The sequence below is a fragment of the Periplaneta americana genome, chromosome 3 (genome assembly GCF_040183065.1).
Source record: "Periplaneta americana isolate PAMFEO1 chromosome 3, P.americana_PAMFEO1_priV1, whole genome shotgun sequence".
In the NCBI taxonomy this organism is placed as follows: domain Eukaryota; kingdom Metazoa; phylum Arthropoda; class Insecta; order Blattodea; family Blattidae; genus Periplaneta; species Periplaneta americana.
In genome coordinates, this window is record NC_091119.1 from 14410792 (window position 1) to 14436587 (window position 25796).

The following is a 25796-nucleotide window of genomic DNA, read 5'->3' on the forward strand; positions in this document are numbered from 1 at the left end:
ATAAATGAAAGATATATCCTGAACAATCAAAAGATACCCGAGCTTCAAATCCAAACAGTAAATTCCATCACGCAAGATTAAAATGGACTGATGTCTTCTCGTCTCGATTTCTAAGACATAAATGAAAGATATATCCTGAACAATCAAAAGATACCCGAGCTTCAAATCCAAACAGTAAATTCCATCACGCAAGATTAAAATGGACTGATGTCTTCTCATCTCGATTTCTAAGACATAATGAAAGATATATTCTGAACAATCAAAAGATACCTGAGCTTCAAATTCCATTACGCAAGATTAAAATAGACTGATGTTTTCTCATCTCGATTTCTAAGACATAAATGAAAAGATATATCCTGAAAAATTAAAAGATACCTGAGCTTCAAATCCGAACAGTAAATTCCATCACGCAAGATCAAATTCGACTGTTGTATTCTCATCTCGATTTCTAAGACATAAATGAAAAGATATATCCTGAACAATGAAACGATACCTGAGCTTCAAATCCAAACAGTAAATTCCATTACGAAAGATTAAATTTGACTGATGTCTTCTCATCTCGATTTCTAAGACATAAATGAAAAGATATATCCTGAACAACGATACCTGAGCTTCAAATCCAAACAGTAAATTCCATCACGCAAGATTAAAATGGACTGATGTCTTCTCATCTCGATTTCTAAGACATAAATGAAAAGATATATCTTGAACGACGATACCTGAGCTTCAAATCGAAATAGTAAATTTCATTACGCAAGATTAAAATGGACTGATGTCTTCTCATCTCGATTTCTAAGATATAAATGAAAAGATATATCCTGAACAACGATACCTGAGCTTCAAATCCAAACAGTAAATTCCATCACGCAAGATTAAAATGGACTGATGCTTTCTCATCTCGATTTCTAAGATATAAATGAAAAGATATATCCTGAACAACGATACCTGAGCTTCAAATCCAAACAGTAAATTCCATCACGCAAGATTAAAATGGACTGATGCCTTCTCATCTCGATTTCTAAGATATAAATGAAAAGATATATCCTGAACAACGATACCTGAGCTTCAAATTCAAACAGTAAATTCCATCACGCAAGATTAAAATGGACTGATGCCTTCTCATCTCGATTTCTAAGATATAAATGAAAAGATATATCCTGAACAATGAATACCTGAGCTTCAAATCCAAACAGTAAATTTCATCACGCAAGATCAAATTCGACTGTTGTCTTCTCATCTCGATTTCTAAGACATAAATGAAAATATATATCCTGAACAATGAAACGATACCTGACCTTCAAATCCAAACAGTAAATTTCATCAAGCAAGATTAAATTGGACTGATGTCTTTTGATCTCGATTTCTAAGGCATAAATGAAAAGATATGTCCTACAACAATGAAAATATACGAGAGCTTCAAATCCAAACAGTAAATTCCATTACGAAAGATTAAATTTGACTGATGTCTTGTCCTGTCGATTTCTAAGAAGACGAGATCAAGTTCTTATCACCAGATTTACTAATGGCCACTCAAAATTGACCCATCAGTATCTTCTGCTCAAACATCATCTCCCAGATGTACTGGAAACAATACCAGTCTTACCATCAAGCACATCATCACCGAATGAACTTTTCACGACAACTCGAAATTTATAATTTTTTAACTGTATTTCATATTACATATCAAGTAATCGCTGTAATACTTTTTCTAATAGGGGGAACATTTTGAATCAAAGTAAAATTTTAATAGCATGCAGAGTAATTATCTCATGCCCCCATGTTAATTATTATACCAGTGCACTTCATTTAAACGATGTACCCAGCTTTGAAGCCGGCTGTAACACCATGAAGTCAGGCGACTACAAATAAATAATATAACAGATCATGAACACGTTTTATGTTCCATTCGTACTGTACAGTACAATTTAAATTAATTTGGTCTCTTCTAGCCTCTATTTTTGGGAAGTGCAGCTTTGGACAATCAGTGGAATTTGAAATTACATTTAGAGAAATTGGTAATATACAAATTAACTTAGAAGCATGGAACAAAAATGAGGATTTATCGAATTTGAGCTGCCTTCTTTTGGATAAAAGTCTGCTAGAAAAAATGTTGACAATACATTTGATCTGCTATGCTAAGAAATGTCAAATTAAAACAGTTAAACCCAATTAAAATCTGAAGATTACTTATTTACGCGGTTATATATTGGAAGTAGAAAGTAAATGATTCAGTTAAAGTTCTTCCTCTAAGGAACTATCTGAAATTTTTGGGCATTTGAAAGAAAGTAATGTGCCACAGGACGGCCTGAAGGTACCTTGCGGCAATGCATTAATTTAAAGTGTATCTTCTTGTATGGTACGAAAATAATATCGATTTAATGTAGAAACAATAAAACCCATGTCAGCAGTGGAAAAAAAATTGACTTTTCGTGTACAGTACCTATTTAGTAAGAAAAAAAATGCTATGTTTTATTTAACGACGCTCGCAACTGCAGAGGTTATATCAGCGTCGCCGGATGTGCCGGAATTTTGTCCCGCAGGTGTTCTTTTACATGCCAGTAAATCTACTGACATGAGCCTGTCGCATTTAAGCACACTTAAATGCCATCGACCTGGCCCGGGATCGAACCCGCAACCTTGGGCATAGAAGGCCAGCTTTAGTAAGAAACATGCATCAAATTCTGAAGTACCGAAGATGATGCATTCTTCAAATAAATATCATGCGGTACCAATCGTAACCGAACTGTCACGAATCATAATATAAAGAATGGACCGTAAGTAATGTCATTAAGATAATTTTAGGAAGTTATATTTTTTAGATATTTCGAAGAAAAAGTTAAATACAATTTTGCTCGTTTTTGCTTCCTTTTCGAGATAAAAATTGTTTTATATGAAATATTTCATAGCGTGTTTTGGGAGAGCCATTGATTTAATTTCCAATATGCTGAGTCAGTTTAAGAGAGCAATGCATTATGGTAATAAATGATCGAAAGGAAGTTAGTTTTGTCCTTTAAATGTGCAGAAATTTGATCAGAACACATAACCTATAACTTTTCTTTCTACAAATGAATTCTGTGCGAGATCGTGCGTATTTGCTTGTTTTCCGCACAGAACCAATACGCGGTAAGTGTGAAATATCACATTCAGTATTCCCAACGTAACACACATAACTATTTCCCTCTTCTTACCGCTTAAGCGCCACATTCATTTTACTGCTTTAGGCTTTTAACATATTACTTTTAGAGACGTTTAACATAGTAATAATTATAAATTGGAAACTTACCACTGCAATTTCACCTAAATTGCGCTGTTAATTATTGTTTTTAAATATTTGCAAAAATTAAGTAAACGCTACTACTCCACGAAACTTATTGCATTCCTGATACAAGTAACATTAAGGAAGCCGTGAAAAAATCAACAAGATTCCAGATGCCGATGTTATTACTGCAATATGTTATATAAATAATATTGTTAAAATATGAAAATGAAAAATAAATCATTACATAACCTTACCGTTTGTTTTAAGTTCGCATTTATAGACTGGGGGGAAAAAAAGACAGACCTATATCACGGCCTGCTGGAGTACAGTAAACACAGAAAACATTTTATAGCAACAATGTTGAAGAAAGATATTTTGGTTTACCGAAGTTGCCGTCGTTAAACTGAAACCAACATGGAGATTTCATTGCAAATAATTAGAAATTAGGTTTTCAGACATGCAATAAACGATCTTCGCACAAAATAATGTACGATACACGAGCGGTATGTTTGTTTTCATGTTCTCAGAAATTAAAAAAGCTCAACTACGTTTCGCTTTTTCAATCTTTTCGTCGAACATGAAAACGTCAACATACCGCTCTTGTAACGAATATTACTATTACAATGTTACATTTGTTCGAATCAAATTTCTGCACACTGAAAGGACAAACAGAATAATAATAATAATAATAATAATAATAATAATAATAATAATAATAATAATAATAAGCCTAAATTGTAATTTTCCTATATGTTGGTACTTATTAAATCTTACTAACTGATCAGAAATTAATAACAATTTTAGCATAGTTTCAAGAAACGCAATAGTATTCACACTGACATGTTCCAGCAGCAGTACCAATAATAATAACAATAGTAATAATAACAATATTTTGATATCTTTTGTCCCTACTCAGCAACGTTATAAAACAAAAGAAATCGAATTATGAGTTTTCATTGTCTTAGCTGATAGTAATAAACTTTATTTAAATTTCTGCATTACAGACATCGACTTTTGTACTTCAGCGTGGTACAATTTAAAGCATAGACGAACTCGAGGGATCCGATGCGTAAAAATATGACTGTCTGCAAGCGTACGACGCGTGTCTCACGCATGGTTACAAGCTCTGCTTTCTGTGACGTGCCTGATGTATGCAGGGAAGTCAACTGTCCGTGAAATGTAATTAGGTTAAACCATAGATGCAACCAGTTAATTCTAACAATACACCCTTTGTTTTACATAACAACCACGTGTTACTAAGCGCATGCATTTATGTCATCCAGTATGCGCGAATGTGTAAACAGACAGGCAATTCTTACATGGGTAACAACGAAATTATCTGTATAAGCTATTCCATCTCATATCGACCGAAATATAGAGAAAATTGACCTTGCAATTATTAAATACAATGAAACTTTTTCTGTCCGTTGACAACTGTGATACAATGCTTTGTGCAAAGTTTGAGGCATCAGAACTTTATAGTGTTTAAATTAAAAATATTTAAATTTATCGTATTTTCATAAAATTAGCAACTTTAAACTGTTGTGGCTCCGAAACCCTTTCACCCACTGACCAAAATCATGGTTTATTTTGATGCTGAGAAATTAAAGTTTATATTGACATATAAACAGTTTTTCCCTCTTTTTATGGAAATGGAGAAATTTTTCTTCATTAAGACGCCTTTTCCCACGAAAAAAATATTTTTAAAATATATAGTTAGATTCCGCATTGAAAGTAGAAATAAACACACATTTTTTTACTGGTGCACCGTTGATAAGAAAGTATTGAAAATATCAAATAAAGAAGAAAATAGTACGCGCGTGAACTAACCAGCTGACTGCAGGTTGTCGAGACAAGCAAGGCCAGGAGACAAACACGTGATGTGTCGTCTAACTGTCATGGCTGGGCTAGCTTTATCACAAGTTTTCATAAACACAAGAGTAAAATGACGCCCAATGCTCGCTTATCTTCATCTCTCGGCCAGTGCGTGGGGTATTGCGCCGTTCAAGTCTACGCGTGTGAAAATAATTTATTGAATACCTCGAAACTTACTGCCGAGCCACTAAGCAAACAATGCCGAATCCCTCTTAATAATGCAAGTTTTTTTTCTCAATATATTTTCACATTTTTATAAATTGTCAAAAAGCCTAAAAGTAAGTAAAATCAGATTATCTATCTCTCTGTATACACTTAAAATATTACTTCTTATCATAACCTACTAAATGTCAGCTTCAAAATGAGCTCCCGCTCAATGTTCTGCAGTAAACGGTTCCAGAGTTCTGAGCGCTGAAAGAGGCTTGTTTTTATAAACTACGCTAAATTTGTCGCTCAATAGTACGAAAACCGTTTGACTTTCGATAGTATATTTTTGAAAATGCACTCTCCTCAGCACCTTGTATAAATAGGGGAAAAAATAGAGAATTAAAAAAATGCGAGGTTTTTTATTTATCGATTTCATATGGAATACCCCGTATGATTGGGGTTAGTAACGCTTGAACTGAAAATATTCCACAGGGAGATCAATAGAAATGGTGACACTTTCTGATCAGTCACAACTAAAACTAAATTAATTTCTCGATACAAAAAATAAGTGAAAAGTTAAATAATAAATACTGGGGGAAATTTTGAGAAAATATTTTACGATAACAGACAGACAGACAATCACACAGAGAGACAGACAGACAGACAGATGGATTTGCAAATACAGGAAGATACAAACGGTCAATATGGGCCCTTCTAAATGTTATTTTTGTTTATCTACAATGTGTATAATATTTCTATCCAGATCTTGAAAAAAAGTTTATGGCTATCATAATGCACTAAATATCTTAGGAAAGAATAAGTGGAAGAAGAGGAGTGGAAAATATTAAAACAATTAAAGATGGAAACACGAATGAAGAACATTTATGACATCACAATACTTGATCTACATGAACTATAAGAAGAAAGTAGAAATGAAAGAAAAGGAAATAAAAATAGTAACTTAAAAACTGAAACAATGGTAGTAATTGGGTAAGTGTAAAGACAGTCAGAAACAGTAGAATTGTAGAAGAAAGTGGGAGATATGGACAAATAAAGGCGCGAAAAAAGGCGAGCGAAGAAAGAAAATAAAAAATCCTCTATTTGTCTCCCAGAAATATTGAAGTTTTGTCTTGGAGACCCCATTGCACAAGTTTAATTCCTAAACTCAACAGTATTTGTTATCAAATCAGAATTTTGAGGACGATAATAAATCACGATGTATTAATGTCTTATTATGTCGCACACGTCAAGTCAAGGCTTTCATATGGCATTTGTTTTTGGGGATCTGGAACCATGCTGAATGATATATTTATGGCTCAAAAGCGTATTGTCAGGTGCATAGCGGGCGTTGACAGTAGGACCTCTTGCAGGGAATATTTTTTACAGTATAATATTCTCACTGTTTATGGTATATATATATTTTTTAATGTTTTACATCTAATTTATAAAAATCTGTCTGATTTTCACCAAAATAGTGACTTTGATACTTATGATACTCGTAACAAAAATAGTTTAACTATTCCAGCACACCATCTTGGTATCAAAATCTACAATAGTTTGCCTTAGGACATCAAATTTACAAAAAAATACTCACAAATTCAGGAATTATATAAAAATGAAATTAATAAATTTGTGTCCCTACAATCTAGAGGATACACGCATGGGCCCTTGAAATGAAATGAATAATGTATTTTATATTTGACATATTTTACATTTAATGTAATGTATATATTTGACCATGTCTATGCATATATTATGCCTTCGACAATAAAAGTTCTATCTATTTAGTTCTATCTAGATAATGGGGTGAAAAATGTCATCTTGAAGTCTTTTGATTGAATATCAGAAACTTTTAAAGCACTGTTAGTATCGGGCATATTTAACAACCTAGGTATATCATTTGAACAGCGAAATTTGAATTGTTATAGTTTAAACTTTCTCAGTATTGAACAATTTTATGTATGAAAGAAGCATTTTTTCACGAAAAATATTATGCATGCTTCTATTAACACTGTATGGTCACTTCTGTTTTACAAAAGATTTTACAGTTTCAAAAAAAAAGTTAAATAAAGAATTACTATTGAAAATTAAATAAGATTGCATGTATAAAATGAAGCCAGCGGAATGTTTGCCTAATAAAAATGCTATTAATTGCATTGTTACGTGTCAGTAGAAGTTTTAATGAAATAAAGATTGATCATTTATTTTCTTCTAAATGCATATATGATTTATTAAATTATTAATTTTGTACTTTATGTATCTAAACTATAGCTAATCTTCTTTGGCTTAGAGGTCAGGAAAATGACGAATTATAGGCCTATTATATCAGTTGGGATTTAAGTATTTATATAACTTTTTTTTTATTTCAAAGAAATGTTACTCGTAACAGAACACAACATTTTTGTAAGAAAATATGAGCTTTCAGTAAAGAGAGGGATATCTCTGGAATAATAGGTAAAAACAAAAATACTTTAAATTATAAAATAAGTTGCATCAAAATGCGTTTTATTTTCTCAAAATTTTGCAATCAATTAAAAACTGCACATGTTATTGAATCTGATCTTAATCAATTTTTATGATCTTATATTATTCAGAAACAACTACAATCTTAGAGTTCAGATTTTTCGCTTTGATCTTTCATAAAGAATGACTCTCCACAAAATTTCATCAAAACAAAATATATAATGATCCCCCAACAAAACAGAAGAAGACCTGTGAAGAATATTTAGTTCATTTTTTACGTCGTTATTTTACTTGTAAATATATTATCAAGAAAACTGTAGTATACTTTATGAAATTACATATTTTAGTTTCTTATATTAGAGATTGTAAATAAATATTGACACGCAAGAATTTGAAAGAAGGCTTTAAAATGAAATGTATTTCAAATTTGAAAATCAGTTACAAACTCACTATCGAAACCCTAATAAAATTTTCTTTTGTCATTTCTTTCAAGAATATTATGCTACATAGACTGAAATAAAAGAAAGATGTAAATGCAAAAGGCATTTTGGAAACAACATGTAAATGACACCTTAATCATTTAATGGAAATACAATGAGATGTAATGTCATGGTTTTAAATCCTTTTTAATTTTTAGATTAATTTTATTACTAAATGAAAATAATAATTATAAATTTTGTTTTAATTTGTACATTTTAATATGATCTTATACCATTTCTTTTAACACTTTTAATCTGTTTTTGTAATTATCTGACAATTGTATATTTATTTTAATTTTATTTCAATATCTATTGTAGGCTGTGTATTATATATTTGTTTTTTGACGTTGTCTATGGGCTGTAATTTGCTGAATGAAATTAAATTATCTATTTATCTAGCACAGAAATATAAGAAGTAACAGTCGATTATTCTACAAAAATTAATATTAATATTGATGACGATGATTATGATGACAGCAACAATGGATAAAGAGAGGGGAAAATGAAATAAACAAAAAAATTTACGTTGTAGGTAATGTACAGTGAAAGGAATTCAAATAAATGTAGGGATATACTCATGAAAATAAGATAAAAACAGTAAAAGAAATAAAAATGTTGTTTCATGTAAGTTTACTCAAAGAAGTAAGCATAGTAATATCTAATACACTCCTCTAGGAGACCGATTCCAATGATCAGAGAGTGGGAATTTATAATGCATTACCTCACAAGTTGCAAGTCAAATGTACCTCGGAGAAACATGATTTGCCATGACTGAATCTTACACCATTATTCAGCGTCTTGTTCATCACGGCGTGATATACTTGTCGGCTTTGTGAACAGTTTGTTGGTTACTTTAACCTGTGAATGATTAATGGATAACTGAACATCTGAATTAGGTTTGAGCTTCAGTTTTAAAATGGGATTACAGTTCTTAATTTTGCACGTTGACATTTACATTCAGAGACTTTTTTTAATATTTCTAACGATACAACTATGAAATCTCCATCGACATGGGGAACTATTAATAATGGAATTCCTCAAGGATCAATACTAGGTCCCCTACTTTTTCTAGTATTTATAAATGATCTTGCCCCCCTAATAAAGGATGTAGGTCATCTCATATTATTTGCAGATGACACAAGTATAGTAATTACAGCCAATAACTCCAACACATTCCAATCTTCAACAGAGGAAATTCTCTTCAAAATATGTGACTGGTTCTCAGTCAATAAATTGGTATTTAATTGTAACAAAACTAACACAATTCAATTTAAATCCTGTGCAATTTAAACCTCGCAAATTTCTAGCGCAATAATTAATAATAGATCCCTATTAGAAACAACAACCAAATTTCTTGGCTTAAAAATCGATAATGTGTTAAATTGGAAAAATCATATTAAAGAAATTACCTCCAAACTAAATTCAGCTTGTTTTGCTATAAGATCTATGCAAAAGATAGTAAATATCAATACCTTAAAAACAATATTCTTGTCATACTTCCACTCGGTAATGAGTTTTGGAATAATACTATGGGGAAATTCCACAGATAATAACAGTATATTTCTATTACAAAAAATAATAATTAGAATAATAGTTGGTGCCAAATCTAGGGAATCGTGTAGGACTATTTTCAAAAAAACTACAAATAATGCCCATGGCTTGTCAGTATATCTTTTCATTAATAATCTTCCTCGTACGTAATCGTGAAAACTTTGTAACTAATTCAACAGTTTATAGCATAAATACACGTCAAAAATGACTTTCATACTCCATCGGCAAGTCTATCGTGCTATCAAAAAGGAGTGCGTTATATGGCAGTAAAAAATTTTAATAGCCTCCCTATCGATATAAAAAATGAAACTCAAAACATAAGATTATTTAGGGCCAAATTAAAGACGTACCTAATTTCTCACGCCTTCTGTTCAGTGGGTGAATTCTTGACATTCAATAACACTTCATGAAATTGATACTAAAACTTTGTGTTGTTCTAGTAGACTATATTGTAAATCTCTTCTGTATATATTTCATCTAGACTGTGACTATAAATTAAGACTTTATAATAGTATTAAGTTTTTTGACTTGTTCCAAATTCTAGCTTTAAGCAATGTATGAATACCATGGAATGTTAATAAATACAATACGATACAAATAAAAATACATTTATCATGTAGGGCTACCGAAATTATTTCTTTGTCGTAACAAATATGTCCACTGATTTTTGTTGCGAAAAATTAATTGCCGAACATTAAATTCTACTAAAGGAGAAAGAATAACCGATTTTTTAAATAGGTCTAGGCGAAAAACTGCATGATCCAAGCCATCTACTACATTAGTGACACAAATAATGAAAATTCGCCTGTTTGAAGATGTCATAACTATGGAACTTGGAAATTAAGATGACTTAAAGATGAATAAACTCTGAAAATTTAATCACTTAATTGAAACACTCCCCAAATTTTATGTACACTACAAAACCATTAGGGTAACACGTTTATGTTGGAACTTCACAAGTTGGGAAATGCAACATTAATAAAAAACAAATGCAGACAGAAGTTGGCATGGTAACATACCTGATATACCACATGACCACCAATCCTCCAGTCCATATTCGGTTTACGAACAGTCACACAACTGGGGACTTCCCCGGATGGTCTGATACACTTGTGAGAAGATACAACATACTACGATGAACGTTAATTTAACAGAAATTGCTATTATTCAGAATAAGAAAAAAATAGCTTTTACCATTGAAAAATGTTGAACTTGGCGATAATCTTGGAAACGAACTATTCTGTAGGTAGTTTCTGAAGTAACAGATTTCTTCCGTATTAGGTTTATAAAAGCGGATTAGTCATTGTATTTATTTCTCCTTTTCCTGAGTCAAAAAAGAGTTAATTACTTCGAAGAAACATCATTTACTCACTGTCTAAAAAAAATATAACCACACGTTACCAAATGAATCAGTTATCTTGATTTTTTTTTGTGAACTTGGTTAAACAAAGTCACTTCTGGTATTTGTAAAAAAGGGAAGACACTTGTCAAGTGATACGTTTAAGTTTTAACACTTGTCGTCACATTCACTTCAGTAAGCAACAACTGGATTTGTTAATTAACCACTTAAAAATATTCTGCTGGAGTTAGAAGCATCGGGGTTTCACACTTTTCACACACTGCGTTGCGTTTATGTAACACGTGGACGGAACGTTTAGCACGTGGGAAGATCAAATTACGAAAAAAAAAAAACCGGCACCACTTGATTTATCGATAGCTAGCTGCAATCGATCATGGAAGCAACAGGTGTCTTATGTTCTTTTTTTATATATTTGGCATTCTTTCTTTTTATGCTATTCACTCTTGTTTTAACATTACGATGATCTTGTATCACCAAAAATAATATTCTTAAACAATATCCTCGGAGAATAAAAAAAGAATATTTTTATCACTAAATCGTATCAAAAAGATCTTTCGAAGAATAACAACTCAAAAAAGGAAATAAAAAAAAATTGAACTTCACAGTCGTTTTACATATCCAGCTGAAGGCACTTTAAGCGTGGAATGTTTGTATCTGTTTATCCACACACACTGTCGTGTTTTTCGCACACGCCTAGATCCGAAGCTGGACACAACTAACAGAGAAGTCCTAGCTCCGCCGCCGTCGGATGACACAAGAAGCCCTTCAGCAATTTTTTCCACTCTCTGCAAGGCAGAGGGCGTGCAACAGCGACCGGTCTCGTGGTGGATAGGCACTTGTGTTGACCGTCCAAGAGTTATTAACAACTGAAAACTTTTCGTTAGTTTGTGTGTGGATTAGCTCGTGGCGAATAGAAGGAAAACCCTCCCTAAAGGTTCCTATAGCCTGGAAACTATAATTGCTCCACTCCGATTGGCTGACAAGGGTTTCAGAAGGTGCTCCGAGATTGGTTCGTTGCTATAATAAGCTAATGGCTTAGGTGTGGACCAACTTCCCCTCAAGTTCCATCCTACTACACGTACAGAAAACATCTGTATAATTGGTCAGTTTTTGGTATACGAGCGAAGATGATGTAGGTGCTTCATGTTTTCTTTTTTTCTGTTAGACTTTTTTTCTACAACTTGGACCTCGACTATGGTCACGGAATAAATGTAATATTGAGTGCAAGACAGACATACGAAAATGATGTGTTACGCGTGGCGCTCACCAGGTGTCACTATAACCCACCATTTAAAAAAAAGAAGGCGCATCGTTGTGGGAATAAAAAAAAAAAAAAGACACACGACTCCCGATAGCGCATTATCATTCAGACCGGTGACCCAACAACGGAATTTCAATTATTCATTCTACTAACAAATGCTTTATTACATTTTAAACACCTGCAAATAAGCAAATTTATAATGAGAATATTTAAGATATGCCAGAGACTCAATGCTCAAGCCTAGATAAATAGCCACGCGCAAACATTGTACGAGATTATATCGGTAGGTATACACGACTTGTTATTCTTTTGTTTTTCTGGACGTTGCCTGGTAACAAATGAGAGTCGCCAAACTTTCAGCCCAGAGACAGACTGGAAACAACAAATAATGATCTAATTTAATTTATGTTCTTTTTCAGTATATTGGTCTGTTGAAAATAGTAATACAATTTAGAGATAAAAATATTAATTTACATACAAAGTCTTAGGTACTCTCTTCGCTTATAACTTACACACAATAAGTTAGTGTCATTGTTTTAGTTAAAAAATAGTGTCCTGTTGCCAATATCTGAAGTTTATACGTCTTTCTATAAAGTTCAAGGCTCAATAAAAGAATAATTAATTGCTTATGGAGAGTTTGACACCAAATATAATCTAGATTTTGTCCAGATAGACTAATTTCTAAAGTTCTAACAAAATATATAAAAAAAAAACCTTTGAACATAACTTAATAATGAACGTATTACCACAGTCTACTATATACAGTCGCGAAGCTCAATATGTAGTAAAAATGCAAACATGGGTAGTTGCCCACCACTAGGATCGCTACTATCGCCTCAGCATCGCAGATCTCTCTCCTAGCAGACGAAAAATATGTTACACTTTCGTTGTCGTGTTCTTTTGGAAAAATTAACACCTTCCTTCCATTATTGAAATATTAAATGCATAAAGTTAATTTATATTTTAATTAATTATATTAAATTCCACCATAAACTCGAAGATGCCTGCAAGAAATGTTATATATAATTTTTGTTTGTGCAAAACGAATTGAAATTTACTATAATAGCTTCACTCATTCAATATTATAGCGATAATTAACTATGAAACCAATAAATATTAATTTGCATTTCCCTTTACAACAATAATAATGGAAATATGAATTAATGGAGTAACTTACGTGTACCGGTACTTATAGTGTAGGCTTACGTAGTTAACAAAATGGGATGAGGTTAAGCAATAATAATCACACCAGAATTGGAAATAAAACGTGATCAATACATTTTATTGTAACAGACTTTTTCTACGTCTCTAGTAAAGCAACAAATAAAAATAACAACAAAATTAACAGCTATAATTAAAAACATATACTTTGAAAAAAAAGTAGGCCTAAGCAATAATAATCCTACCAGAATTGAAAATAAAACGTGATCAATAAATTTCATTAAAACAAACTTAATTTTTCTAAGTCTTTAGTAAAATAACACATAAAAATAATAACAAAATTAATAGCTACAATTAAAAATATATCCTCTGAAAAAAAAGTAGACCTAATCTTTATTTCTCTGGAAATTTAGCAGCCTAAGTGACAGAACTTTAACAGGTATCTAATGTCCTTTCGGTTAGACTGAAACATTTCATTGTGAAATTTAAGGATATAATGTATTCTAACAGTCACAAGGAACTTCAAAATTAAGAGTTTTGTTTTTGCACAGCATTCTTGTAGAAACCCAGGAACCTTTCTGAATCTTTCGGAAATCGGAAAAAGGATAACTCTGGCCTCTTTCTCTTACTGTTGCTACAATTTATAGCACTACAAACGTCTCCTCCTTGACTCATATTATGATTCCAATTATTATATTTTAGCCATTAACATTTTCATTACAACCAATAACGAACATTTCAAAAGCATCAATGTGAAATACGCAACGAACTAGCACTCGATAGAAATACGACACAGTCGAAAGTCGACCATGGACAGTCGATTGTTTCTAGTTGCTAACCGCTTGGAGCGCTTTATCACGATATTTGCAAAAAAAACACCTCAAGCTTCGCGACTGTATATAGTAGACTGTGGTATTACTATAAATGGCATAGAAAATTAAAATACCAAAAATAATTATTTTGTGTCATTAACACAGGTTTAAAGTAGTGTTTTTTTTATAATTTTTCGACCATGCAACCTCTTCTGATCTAGGAACGCACAACCCTTGTAATCTATTGTCTTTGTTTATTATTAATTCATTTATTGCTCTGCCTAAAGACAGGTCTTTCAGTGCACACCCAGCATTCTCCAATTTTTCCTATTTTCTTGCTTCTTTATGTAGATGTCGTCTATCATCTGATATCTTCTTCTGTTCCAAACTCTTCACCATTCCTTCCAGTGCATCCTTCAGAAGGCAGTTTCTTCTCAGTCAGTGACCCAACCAATTCCTGATCAGTTTCGCCATCATTCTTTCTTCACCCACTTTTTCCATTATAGCTACTCATCATGCCACGTTTGCAGTTTTTCTTGGGAAAAATAATGCGGTAGCTTCCCGTTTCTTTCCGTAATTTTATTATTATTATTATTATTATTATTATTATTATTATTATTATTATTATTACCATTACACATTTATTGAAATGAATATAACATAAAAAATTGAACTGCATTAATAATACACGTACTCTACATTGCCAAATATTGTATTTTAAATTTTATCGAAATAACAGATTTGCTATAGTTTGATGTTAATCGATTTACGGGGAAACAGTTGGCGACAATGACTAAACAAAAGAACGACCAAGCGATAAATTGATAGTGATAAATCGAGATACAAAAATTATCGCGATGTATGACTGTGATTGGTTAGAATTCAAGACTTCATTTCATTATGTTAATACTACTGTATCTTCTTTTTATATTGCTTGTATTATTTTATTTGCATTTCTCTTTGTTTGTTTTGTAATTATATTTCTTTATTCTGTATATTTAAATTTAAATAAAAAAAAAGAATACTTCATTGGTCGAAAATTGAATGACGTCATATAGATGAAATAGTCAAATTAAAAATTTCGAGTTAATTTCTAATACAGCGTTTCAAATGTGTCTGACTTCTGGTACACTTTGTCCACTGTTTAAAATTTTGTCGACTTATTCACCCAAGTACCAAATCACAAGTGGCATATAAAAATATGAAGATTTTCAACCAATTAAAACTATCTATCACTGCAATGTTGTCAATTTCATATTGTCACTTTTGATTCGCAATTGTTTCCACAAATCAGTGAGGAACACCATAACCTAATTAAAATAAATGAACTCAATTTAATCAATGGACATCAATTACCTCAGAATTTAGTAGCCTACAATCAATGCATTTACTTTCACGTAATGTCAATTCCATGATTGCACATTTAATTACATTTCCATTTTTCTAAATTTCATTGTGATTGCAACAAAAATCATCATCTCCATTATTCTGTTGTGGTTAGAGTTGTCAACATTAGATGGTTGAAATTATTTCATTCATTCTTTACGAATGCGAATTAAAAATGCCATGATGTAAGTAAATAGTATGCGTTAACTTTATTTTATTATTTACTTATTATTGTATTCGCCGAAATAATCGCATTAAATTCAGTTGATTTACATAAATCCCTGAGTAAGAAACGCGAGAGAATTTATAGACAAAATGAAAATCATTTATGATATTATTAGCTATGACTATTTCGTTTATATGACGTCATTCCATTTTCGACCAATGAAGTGTAATGAAATTTTGAATTCCAACCAATCATAGTCACACTTTGCGATAATTTTTGCAGCTAGATTTATCGCTATCAATTTATCGCGTGGTCGTTCTTTTGTTTAGTCGTTGTCGCCAACTGTTTCCCCGTAAATTGATGATCATGAATACATTAAGATGCAACTACACGGTTAAACTGTTCTTTCAACTTTAAAGCAATGAATGCGAGATTGATATTTAATATTAATTAATATATTTACGCAGTGAAGACGACGTTCAAAACGACGCACCATGTAGACACAAAATCTTCGTGCATTTTAATTGAACGTACTTTTTAAACTTGATTCTTTCAATATTCTTCCCAGATTGCACGCATACGCGATTGGAATATTGAACTGTGTAGATGAAGTTTTAGTTCCGTTACACACTACAGCGAGAATGCGTTTGTCGAGCTATAAAAAATGCTTTCCTGTAACATGAGTAGCGGTCGAAATAAGGCACAGCTGATATTGGTCCTGCTCCCACAGGTAACTTAACCTATAACTGTAGCCTATAAAATTTGTTTTTCGTGAATGAAATTAAACAGTTAATAGAAAGTCAGGTGTTCAAATTTATGTAACATCATCGCATATCAAACCCAAAGACCTTGTATAGTAATATACACAAGGTCTTTGATCAAACTGCCTTCCGTATGGAGTAATAAAATTTGTGTTTTAATTATCTATACAGAGATGGCTTCATTGTGTAGCAACATGTCTCACTGTGAATACATAAGCATTGCTATACAATTCTTCATTTAATTAATGCATTAATCAGGTTACTGTAATTATATTATAAAATTGTAAATTAAAGTAAGATTTTAGGAGAAAATGCAAACGTATTTATCTTATAATAGTAAGAGAAATGTGCAGTACATGTAATTAACATTGTTAAACCTGTATTTCGCTTTTCGCAATTGGCATTTCTGAATAATAACATCGAATTTCTTTATTGCAATAATAATCGATATTCATCTATTTCAACTTCACAATGCCTGAATAGGTGAAGTATTCGTAAATATACAATTATTAACAATTTGTGATCGGATTTTAGGGATATATTAATTATATTTTTATTTTATTCACGAAATAGTCATAACAAATGTCACTCGAGGTCTGAGATTACTACTAAATGAAAAGAAATCTCTGAACAATTATTTCACGTTGACCACTTTGAATTCCACCGTTTCAGAACTATTACAGAATGAAATGGCTACATATTGTAAGTTTGATTAAAAGCAGCTGCGAATACGGAAGTAGTGATTAAATGATCAACATGATTTTCTGAGACAAGATAAATGATGTAACTGTTCTGTTTCTTAAGAAACAAAATATTTCTACAGTAATTCCTTCTTCACGAAATATTACGAAATTTATGAACGGAAATTTAAGAGAATTGGTGGGTTTTATCAATGACATCTAGTGAGAGAGGTAATACAACACATTTAAAAGTGTTTGTAAAATATTTATACGATTATTACGACAGATAAAGACTTTTTAAAACAATGAAAATTATACCTATAATATTTAGGAAAGCAGGTAAGCAAAGCAACCAACTCACCGCCTTCTACATTCTAGGAAGGAAGCCCTCAAGGAAGCATGACGTGTACATACCTGAAAAGAAACAAAAAGTCAATGTCAGTACGTCAGCTTATTGTTATGCTAAAATTACTATCGAAGGTTAATTCAACTTAGAAATTCAATATAAAAACAAAATGTTCTGATATAAAAATTTGAAATTTGATTTAATTTATTCTCACTTTCAATAGCTATAACCTCATTCTATTTTCCAGTAGGCCTAAAGCAGAGAAGGTCGCTTTTAATCTATAGGTAAGAATGTGCTGTAGCATACTGGGCAGCTGGCGATCCTATCTTCGTGTGAATGCTAGAATATTCTAACAAAGTAAATTTTATGAACAATGAGCAGCTGTCCTAAACTACACCATTAAAACCAACGTGAAATATATAGGTATCTTCATCGATCAAAACCTAAAATGTAATTTTCATATTAACTACTTATGTCTTAAATTACGTAAAACTCTATCAGTCTTACTAATAAACCGTGTATAGTTTTTATACGAGACTTATTAAGAGTTGACACAGAAAACGTTACTAATAAACCGTGAATAAACTATGGACGTATAAACAGGCTGTAACTATACAATGGGAATTGCTTTGCAGTAGTTATATACACGAAACCCCTTGTTTAAGCGTTGTATATAGAGAAAAAATGGCCGCCCCTCTAACAGCTGCTCGTATCGACTGTCATTTTATGATGATGGTTGCCTAGTAACCAAAGAAGAACAAACCAAAGAGCACAGAATAATTAGAATAATATTACTGTAGCTTGTACTCTTTGACCAAAATATAGTATGGTAATCGATTAGAGCCAGTTGTACTATCGATACTTAACACGCCACACTAGAGCGCTCTACCGGATGCAGTAGATAACCTCAGATATTCTATTACCTTTCGTAACGAAGTAATGACGAAACTATGACGTAGCTGTATAACAGTCATATTGTTATACACGACGTATGTAGTGATTATTAGTAAGGAATTTACACACGACTTATAAACGAGCTACTCATTGTATAAGTATAAGACAGTTAAACGTCTGTATATAGAGTTTTTATTAGTAAGACCGTATACAAATTTGTTCAACTGCGTCGCTTTATGCCAGTAAAACTACTGAGAACAATATTTTTAGCCCTCATTCAGTCTATAATACAGTATGGAATTATAGGATGGGTTGGATTATCACACAGTACCATTCACCCATTAATATTACTACATAAAAGAATTATTAAAATATGTTTAAAGAGAAAACTTGATCATCCAACTCATATCATATATAAAGAATTTAATGTTTTAAATATCAAACAAATTTATATGTAGGGTAAACTAGGGTCTGTTGGACAGTCGGGCATGTTGGACACTCCGTACTTTAACGTGTTACCACGCCACTTGTGGGGACCACATTCTGCTAGAAGTCAATGACGGAAGTTGTGGGGCTACTTCCGTCATTGACTTCTAGCAGAATGTGGTGCTCACAAGTGGCGTGGTAACACGTTAAAGTACGGCGTGTCCAACATACCCGACTGTCCAACAGACCCTAGTTTAACCTATACTATTTTGAATCACTACCATAAATATCAGCTAAATTTATATCATCCGATCATGGCCACAACACAAGAAGATACAATATTTCGCTCCCCCTCATTGAACCAAAATGTAAGACTGAAGCAGGTCTAAGGCACAGTTCTAATTACGGTCCAAGATTATGTAATGATTTTATAAAGAGTAACCTAAATTAAAATTATTAAACAATACATTATTAAAAAAAACAAGTGCTTGAACTGTTTTTAAAATAATAATCATGTAAATTCTTATTCTTTATTTTTTTCTGTCACTTCAACAATGTTGTATTCTTAACTTAGTATGATCATGTATAGGCTATGTTATTGCTTTGTTTGTTTGTTTGTTTTTGTTTTTTTCATATTCTTTTTAAACTTTATGTGTAATTACATTTAACAGTTTTAATCAGATTATTATTATTATTATTATTATTATTATTATTATTATTTTTATTATTATTTTTTTTCCTCTATCCACTTTTCATTATTGGTCACACCCGACCTCAAGCATCTTGCTTTTCCGGGTGTGACCCAGTTACATTGTATTTACACAATAATTTGTAATATGTAGACTATTTGACTATGAGATTTGTAATCAATTTCGAACTTTGAAGAATATTCATATACGAGTATTACAATAGTATTGTAAAATTTCTGTTATTGTATATAATTTTTGTTTGCAATAAAAAATCTTTTAAATCTTAAAAAAAAAAAAGGTAAATGAATAAAGAGGTACACAAATAAGCAAAAAAAAAAAAAAAATGAGCGCTATTGACCATAAGCAAATAATATACAGTAGAAAGACCTCCAACTCAATGTATACTTTCAAGAGGCTATTGAAGCGATGTCAAATCCAAGCCGATAGTGATAAAATTCGGAACTGCATCTCATGTTACACAGTCTGATCGGTATTAGTCTATAGGTATCCATTATGTCGACAATATTATTACTAATATGTTCCATTTATTACTCTCCAAAGAACCGTAATGGTATATCTATAATAATTTCACTACAGGTTTTGATTTATCTAGAGAAAATCATAACTCGAGTGGGATTTATTTGACTATTATACCATTAGATGAAAGTATATAAAGATTAGAAGAAATTCAGTACTCTAATACAATGACATATTAACTGACTTACTAAAATACTAAACTGTCTTGAAAAAGTATTATTGTACCATCTCATCATTACAAATATTCCGCTAGATGGCAGTAGTATTTAATGTTTAGCTGCTCTCTTGTTACTAGTCAACTATACACTTTTCATTGAACTCTCTGGACAATTACTAGTCAAGAACGTTTTTCTTGATTCAATTTCATCTTTATTAAAACAGTTGCATTCCACTTCAATTATCAATATAAGACTTACTTACTTACTTACAAATGGCTTTTAAGGAGCCCGCAGGTTCATAGCCATCATCACATAAGCCCTCCATCGGTCCCTATCCTGTGCAAGATTAATTCAGTCTCTATCACCATATCGCACATCCCTCAAATCCATTTTACTATTATCCTCCCATCTACGTCTCGGCCTCCCCAAAGGCCTTTTTCCCTCCGGCCTCCCAACTAACACTATACGTATACATACATACGTGATACATGCCATGCCCATCTCAAACATCTGGATTTAATGTTCCTAATTATGTCAGGTCAAGAATACAATGCGTGCAGTTCTGTGTTGTGTAACTTTCTCCATTCTCCTGTAACTTCATCCCTCTTAGCTCCAAATATTTTCCTAAGCACCTTATTCTCAAACACCCTTAATCTCTGTTCCTCTCTCAAAGTAAGAGTCCAAGTTTCAGAACCATACAGAACAACCGGTGATATAACTGTTTTATAAATTCTAACTTTCAATGTTTTTGACAGGAGACTAGATGACAAAAGCTTCTCAACCGAATAATAACACGCATTTCCTATATTTATTCGGGGTTTAATTTCCTTCCGGATGTCATTTATATTTGTTACTGTTGTTCCAAGATAACTTATTTGAATTTTTCCGCCTACATTAACATTGTTAGTACCCTTTTTTTTAGTATTGTAATACTGTATATTTGGCCCTTTTTAATTAGTGTTTTTTAAATATTAGTAAAATTGTATCAGTTTCTTTTGTTTCTGGCTAAGTGGAAGAGAAGGCCTGATGGCCTTAACTTCGCCAGAATAAACATATAAATAAATAAATGAAATAAATAATGTTTTTAGCTTTGGTACAATCATTAATACAGTATGGTATAATAAATTGGGGTAGAGTAGCATCATCTGTACTTAATCCATTAATGTTATTACACAGATGATTAATAAAAATTTGTCTGACCAAAAATATGGATTACCCAACAAATTTAATTTATACAGATTTTAATGTATTGCCTATTGAAGAAATTTGTAAATATAGTTTACTAACTTACTACCACAGAAATCAAATAAAACATAAATAATCTAATCGACAGGAATATCGTACTCGTAGACAAGAGTCAACTTTCCCATTAATTGAACCTAAATGTCATACAAGTGCAGCTCTTAAACATGGTGCTAGTTTCGGCCCAAGACTTTGTAATAAAATTACAAACCATTTTCCAAATTTGAAATATTTTAAAATTGAAGTTTTAAAAAAGAAATTTGTAAAATTATCCATGATATATAATAATAACAAATGTATTTTTTTACCATTTATTTCTGTCGACTGTATTCATGTTTTTATTGAATATCACTGGCTTCTGTCGGATTGCCAATTTATATTAAATGTGTATTTTTCTCTCTTTTTCTCTTTCTTCTTCATTCTTGCTCTTGTGTTGTATTTATTGGTTTGAATTAAGTTACTTACTGTATTTAGTAAACTGTCCTTATAAATTTTATGTTATATTATTGACTAAGACCACACCGTACATGACCCTGGCTCTTACGGTAGTGGCTAGAAACATTTTTGTTTTATAAATGTAATTTGTACTCACTAGCTAGATAGTTGAATAAATAATATCTTTACGCTCGACCATGACGAAATGTAGTAATTATACACCTGGTAGCAGTCCTTTAATGCATGTCATTAAAGTACACCTACTCATTAAAGTACAGGTGTTCAGCCAATGACAACTTAGCTTACAGGTGCTCAGCCAATGACAAGTCAGCTTTTTTTATATAAATTTCGACCGGCCAGAGGCCGTTTTGCAAAGTTATCTATTTTTGTTTTCTGTTTGTTTTACCTTTGTTTCCTTCGTTTTTTACTTATACTAATACAACACCCATGCCCCAGGCGGGACTCGAACCCACAACCCTTCGGACCAAGCGATAGGGACATGCCGTGCCCCTACCGCTTGAGCCATCCGGGCCGGCAACTTTGTACCGTTATAAAACCGCAAGTATCGATTATTCTCGGATATGCAATCGAAAGAGAATTAGCGAAAAGTCACGGACGCTGGAAATCCAATACTGTCGCAGAAGGTTATGTTCTGTTACTATAATAATTAGCGTTAATTGTAAATAATATTCAAATAAATTCAATTTGTCATCTCGTTTTTCAATGTCGAATTCAATAATCAAGGTTATATCAAGTTTAACGGGATTACATCAAGGTCAATGACATTCTTGTTCCTCGGAAAAAATCAATACTTTCGCGTCTGCGCACATCTCACAATTCACGACCTAGAACAAGGTCACTTCCGATCTTGTCAGATACAAATAAAATGTATACATCTGAATAATTTCAAGTTAGAAATATGGTCGAGCATAAAAAGTCGTATGAAACTTGCTTATAATGGTAATTAAGACGCTCGTATGAATATTATGAAACTCGCTTGCGCTCGTTTCATAAACATCCATACTTGCGTCTTAATTACTATCATTATAGGCTCGTTGCATAATGTACTATTCCCACACTACCGGTACTCATAATGAAACTGCATTAGGACCATATTTTCTTAATTCACCGTGATGTCATGGTTTTCATAAAAATAGTCTATGAAGGCCGTGATTCAAGCATACCTTTCCAAAGCTCTCTAGTGTGTAGTCTACTAGTCACCTAGTTGCTAGTCACTAGTGTGTAGTATGGACTTGAGCTTTGAGACACGGCCTGAATAGGACTGACTATATACTATAATGGTAACTATGGACTAATTCATTAAGCAATTTCCATTCGGTTTTGTTTCAAATTAAAGAACAATCATATAGTTTTCAATAATCGAATTATTCAAAAATGATTACACTGATTGTGATTGTATAAACCCTCTTCAGTGAGCGAGTAATGCGGCCCAGAGTCCCCCCCCCCCTGTATATTTTCTTAATAAAAGGCTCTGATTAACGAAATGCAAAGTAAGCTGATATCAAAACAAAAATAATACCGCTAATTACTGCCTCAACTAAGAATATAATGTATTCACTTGAAAGTTACCTGAGAGATATCCCCAGGAAACAGCACTGTAGAATAAAAACAGAGAGAGAAAGAGCTTTTTCTCGGAACTTCGCACATACCTATTTGTAAATATGTTTCTGGAATAAGGACTTCAGCTCAGAATCTGTACATTCAGGAACAGTACGAATAATGCATAGTCTAGCTAGGTTTATGAAAATAATGCTGTGTTTATGGATAAAATGATAACTTAACTTTACTGTCTTTTAAGGAACCCGGAGGTTCATTGCCGCCCTCACATAAGCCCGCCATTAATGCCTATCCTGAGCAAGATTAATCCAGTCTCTACCATCATATCCTACTTCCCCCAAATCCATTTTAATATTATCTTCCCATCTACATCTCGGCCTCCCCAAAGGTCTTTTTCCCGCCGGCCTCCCAACTAACACTCTATATGCATTTCTGGATTCGCCCATTCGTGCTATATGCCATGCCCATCTCAAACATCTGGATTTAATAATCCTTATTATGTCAGGTGAAGAATACAATGCGTGCAGCTCTGCGTTGTGTAACTTTCTCCATTCTCCTGTAACTTCATCCCTCTTAGCTCCTAATATTTTCCTAAGAACCTTATTCTCAAAAACCCTTAATCCCTGTTCCTCTCCAAAGTGAGAGTCCAAGTTTCCCAGCCATACAGAACAGCCGGTAATATAACTGTTTTATAAATTCTAACTTTCAGAATTTTTGACAGCAGACTAGATGACAAAAGCTTCTCAACCGAATAATAACAGGCATTTCCCATATTTATTCTGTGTTTAATTTCCTCCCGAGTGTCATTTATATTTGTTACTGTTGCTCCAAGATATTTGAATTTTTCCACCTCTTCGAAGGAAAAATCTCCAATTTTTATAGTTGCATTTCGTATAATATTCGTGGTCACAAGACATAACCATATACTTAGTCTTTTCAGGATTTACTTCCAACCCTATCGCTTTACTTGCTTCAAGTAGAATTTCCGTGTTTTCCCTAATCGTTGTGGATTTTCTGCTAACATATTCACGTCATCCGCATATACAAGAAGCTGATGTAACCCGTTCAATTCCAAACCCTCTGAGTTATCCTGAATTTTCCTATGGTATATTCTAGAGCGAAATTAAAAAGTAGAGGTGACATTGAATCTCCTTGCTGGATAAAATAATACGAGTAATAATAATAATAATAATAATAATAATAATAATAATAATAATAATAATAATAATATTAATAATGACTAATAAACTTTTACTACGTCATACTACTTTTGACCAATAAAACTGTAGGGAAGGACGTCTTTCAACCAATCATGTCTGCTTATTGCTAAAATTTTGTCACTTCTCTAGCATTTGTTTGTTTTTATCACTTCCCTAGCATTTATTTCTTTGTTTGCCAACTTTTCAAACTGTAAATTCTTTATGATACCATAAAACATGCTTTGCGATCGTCTTTTATTTACCGCATAAATAGTCAACTGAAAATGGCGGCTTCCTTAAAAAGTTTTGGTAAAGCTAACACTAGTGACACAGAATTTTAGAAAGTCCATTAATATATTATTGTATTAGAGTACTTTACTTCTTCTAATCTTTCCTACTTTCTTCTAATCGTGTAATAGTCAATTAAATCCCACTCGAGTTTTGATTTTCTCTAGATAAATCAAAACCTCTAGTGAGATTACTGTTGATAAATTAATAATAATATTCATAATAGTAAAGTAATAATAATAATAATAATAATAATAATAATAATAATAAAATAGCAATATTAACAATAACAATAATACTTACTTAATTACTGGCTTTTAAAGAACCCGGAGGTTCATTACCGCCCTCACATAAACACGCCATTGGCCCTTTCCTGAGCAAGATTAATCCATTCTCTATCATCATATCCCACCTCCATCTAATTCATTTTAATATATCTTCCCATCTACGTCTCGGCCTCCCTAAAGGTCTTTTTCCCTCCGGCCTCCCAACTAACACGCTATATGCATTTCTGCATTCGCCCATACGTGCTACATGCCCTGCCCATCTCAAACATCTGGATTTAATGCAAATCAAGCTTTCAGGTATAACTCCCTGTAAAGTTGATTTGAATAATTTTAAGGGAAAAATTGTTCCGGGACCG

The 25796-nt window shown here is 32.3% G+C and overlaps 1 protein-coding gene across 4 annotated transcripts in view; it reads right to left on the reverse strand.

Moving 5' to 3' along the window:
• Positions 1-12014, reverse strand: part of TfAP-2 (transcription factor AP-2) — a 978986-nt gene extending 966972 nt beyond the window's left edge. For 2 of the 4 annotated variants that reach the window (XM_069820019.1, XM_069820016.1), the window contains exon 1: positions 10794-12014. In XM_069820019.1, the coding sequence (XP_069676120.1) occupies positions 10794-10829 (36 nt within the window). In that variant the 5' untranslated portion in view covers positions 10830-12014. The remainder of the gene's footprint in view (positions 1-10793) is intronic. The other 2 variants (XM_069820017.1, XM_069820022.1) reach the window with 2 other exon arrangements.
• Between the last annotated feature and the right edge of the window lie 13782 nt (positions 12015-25796).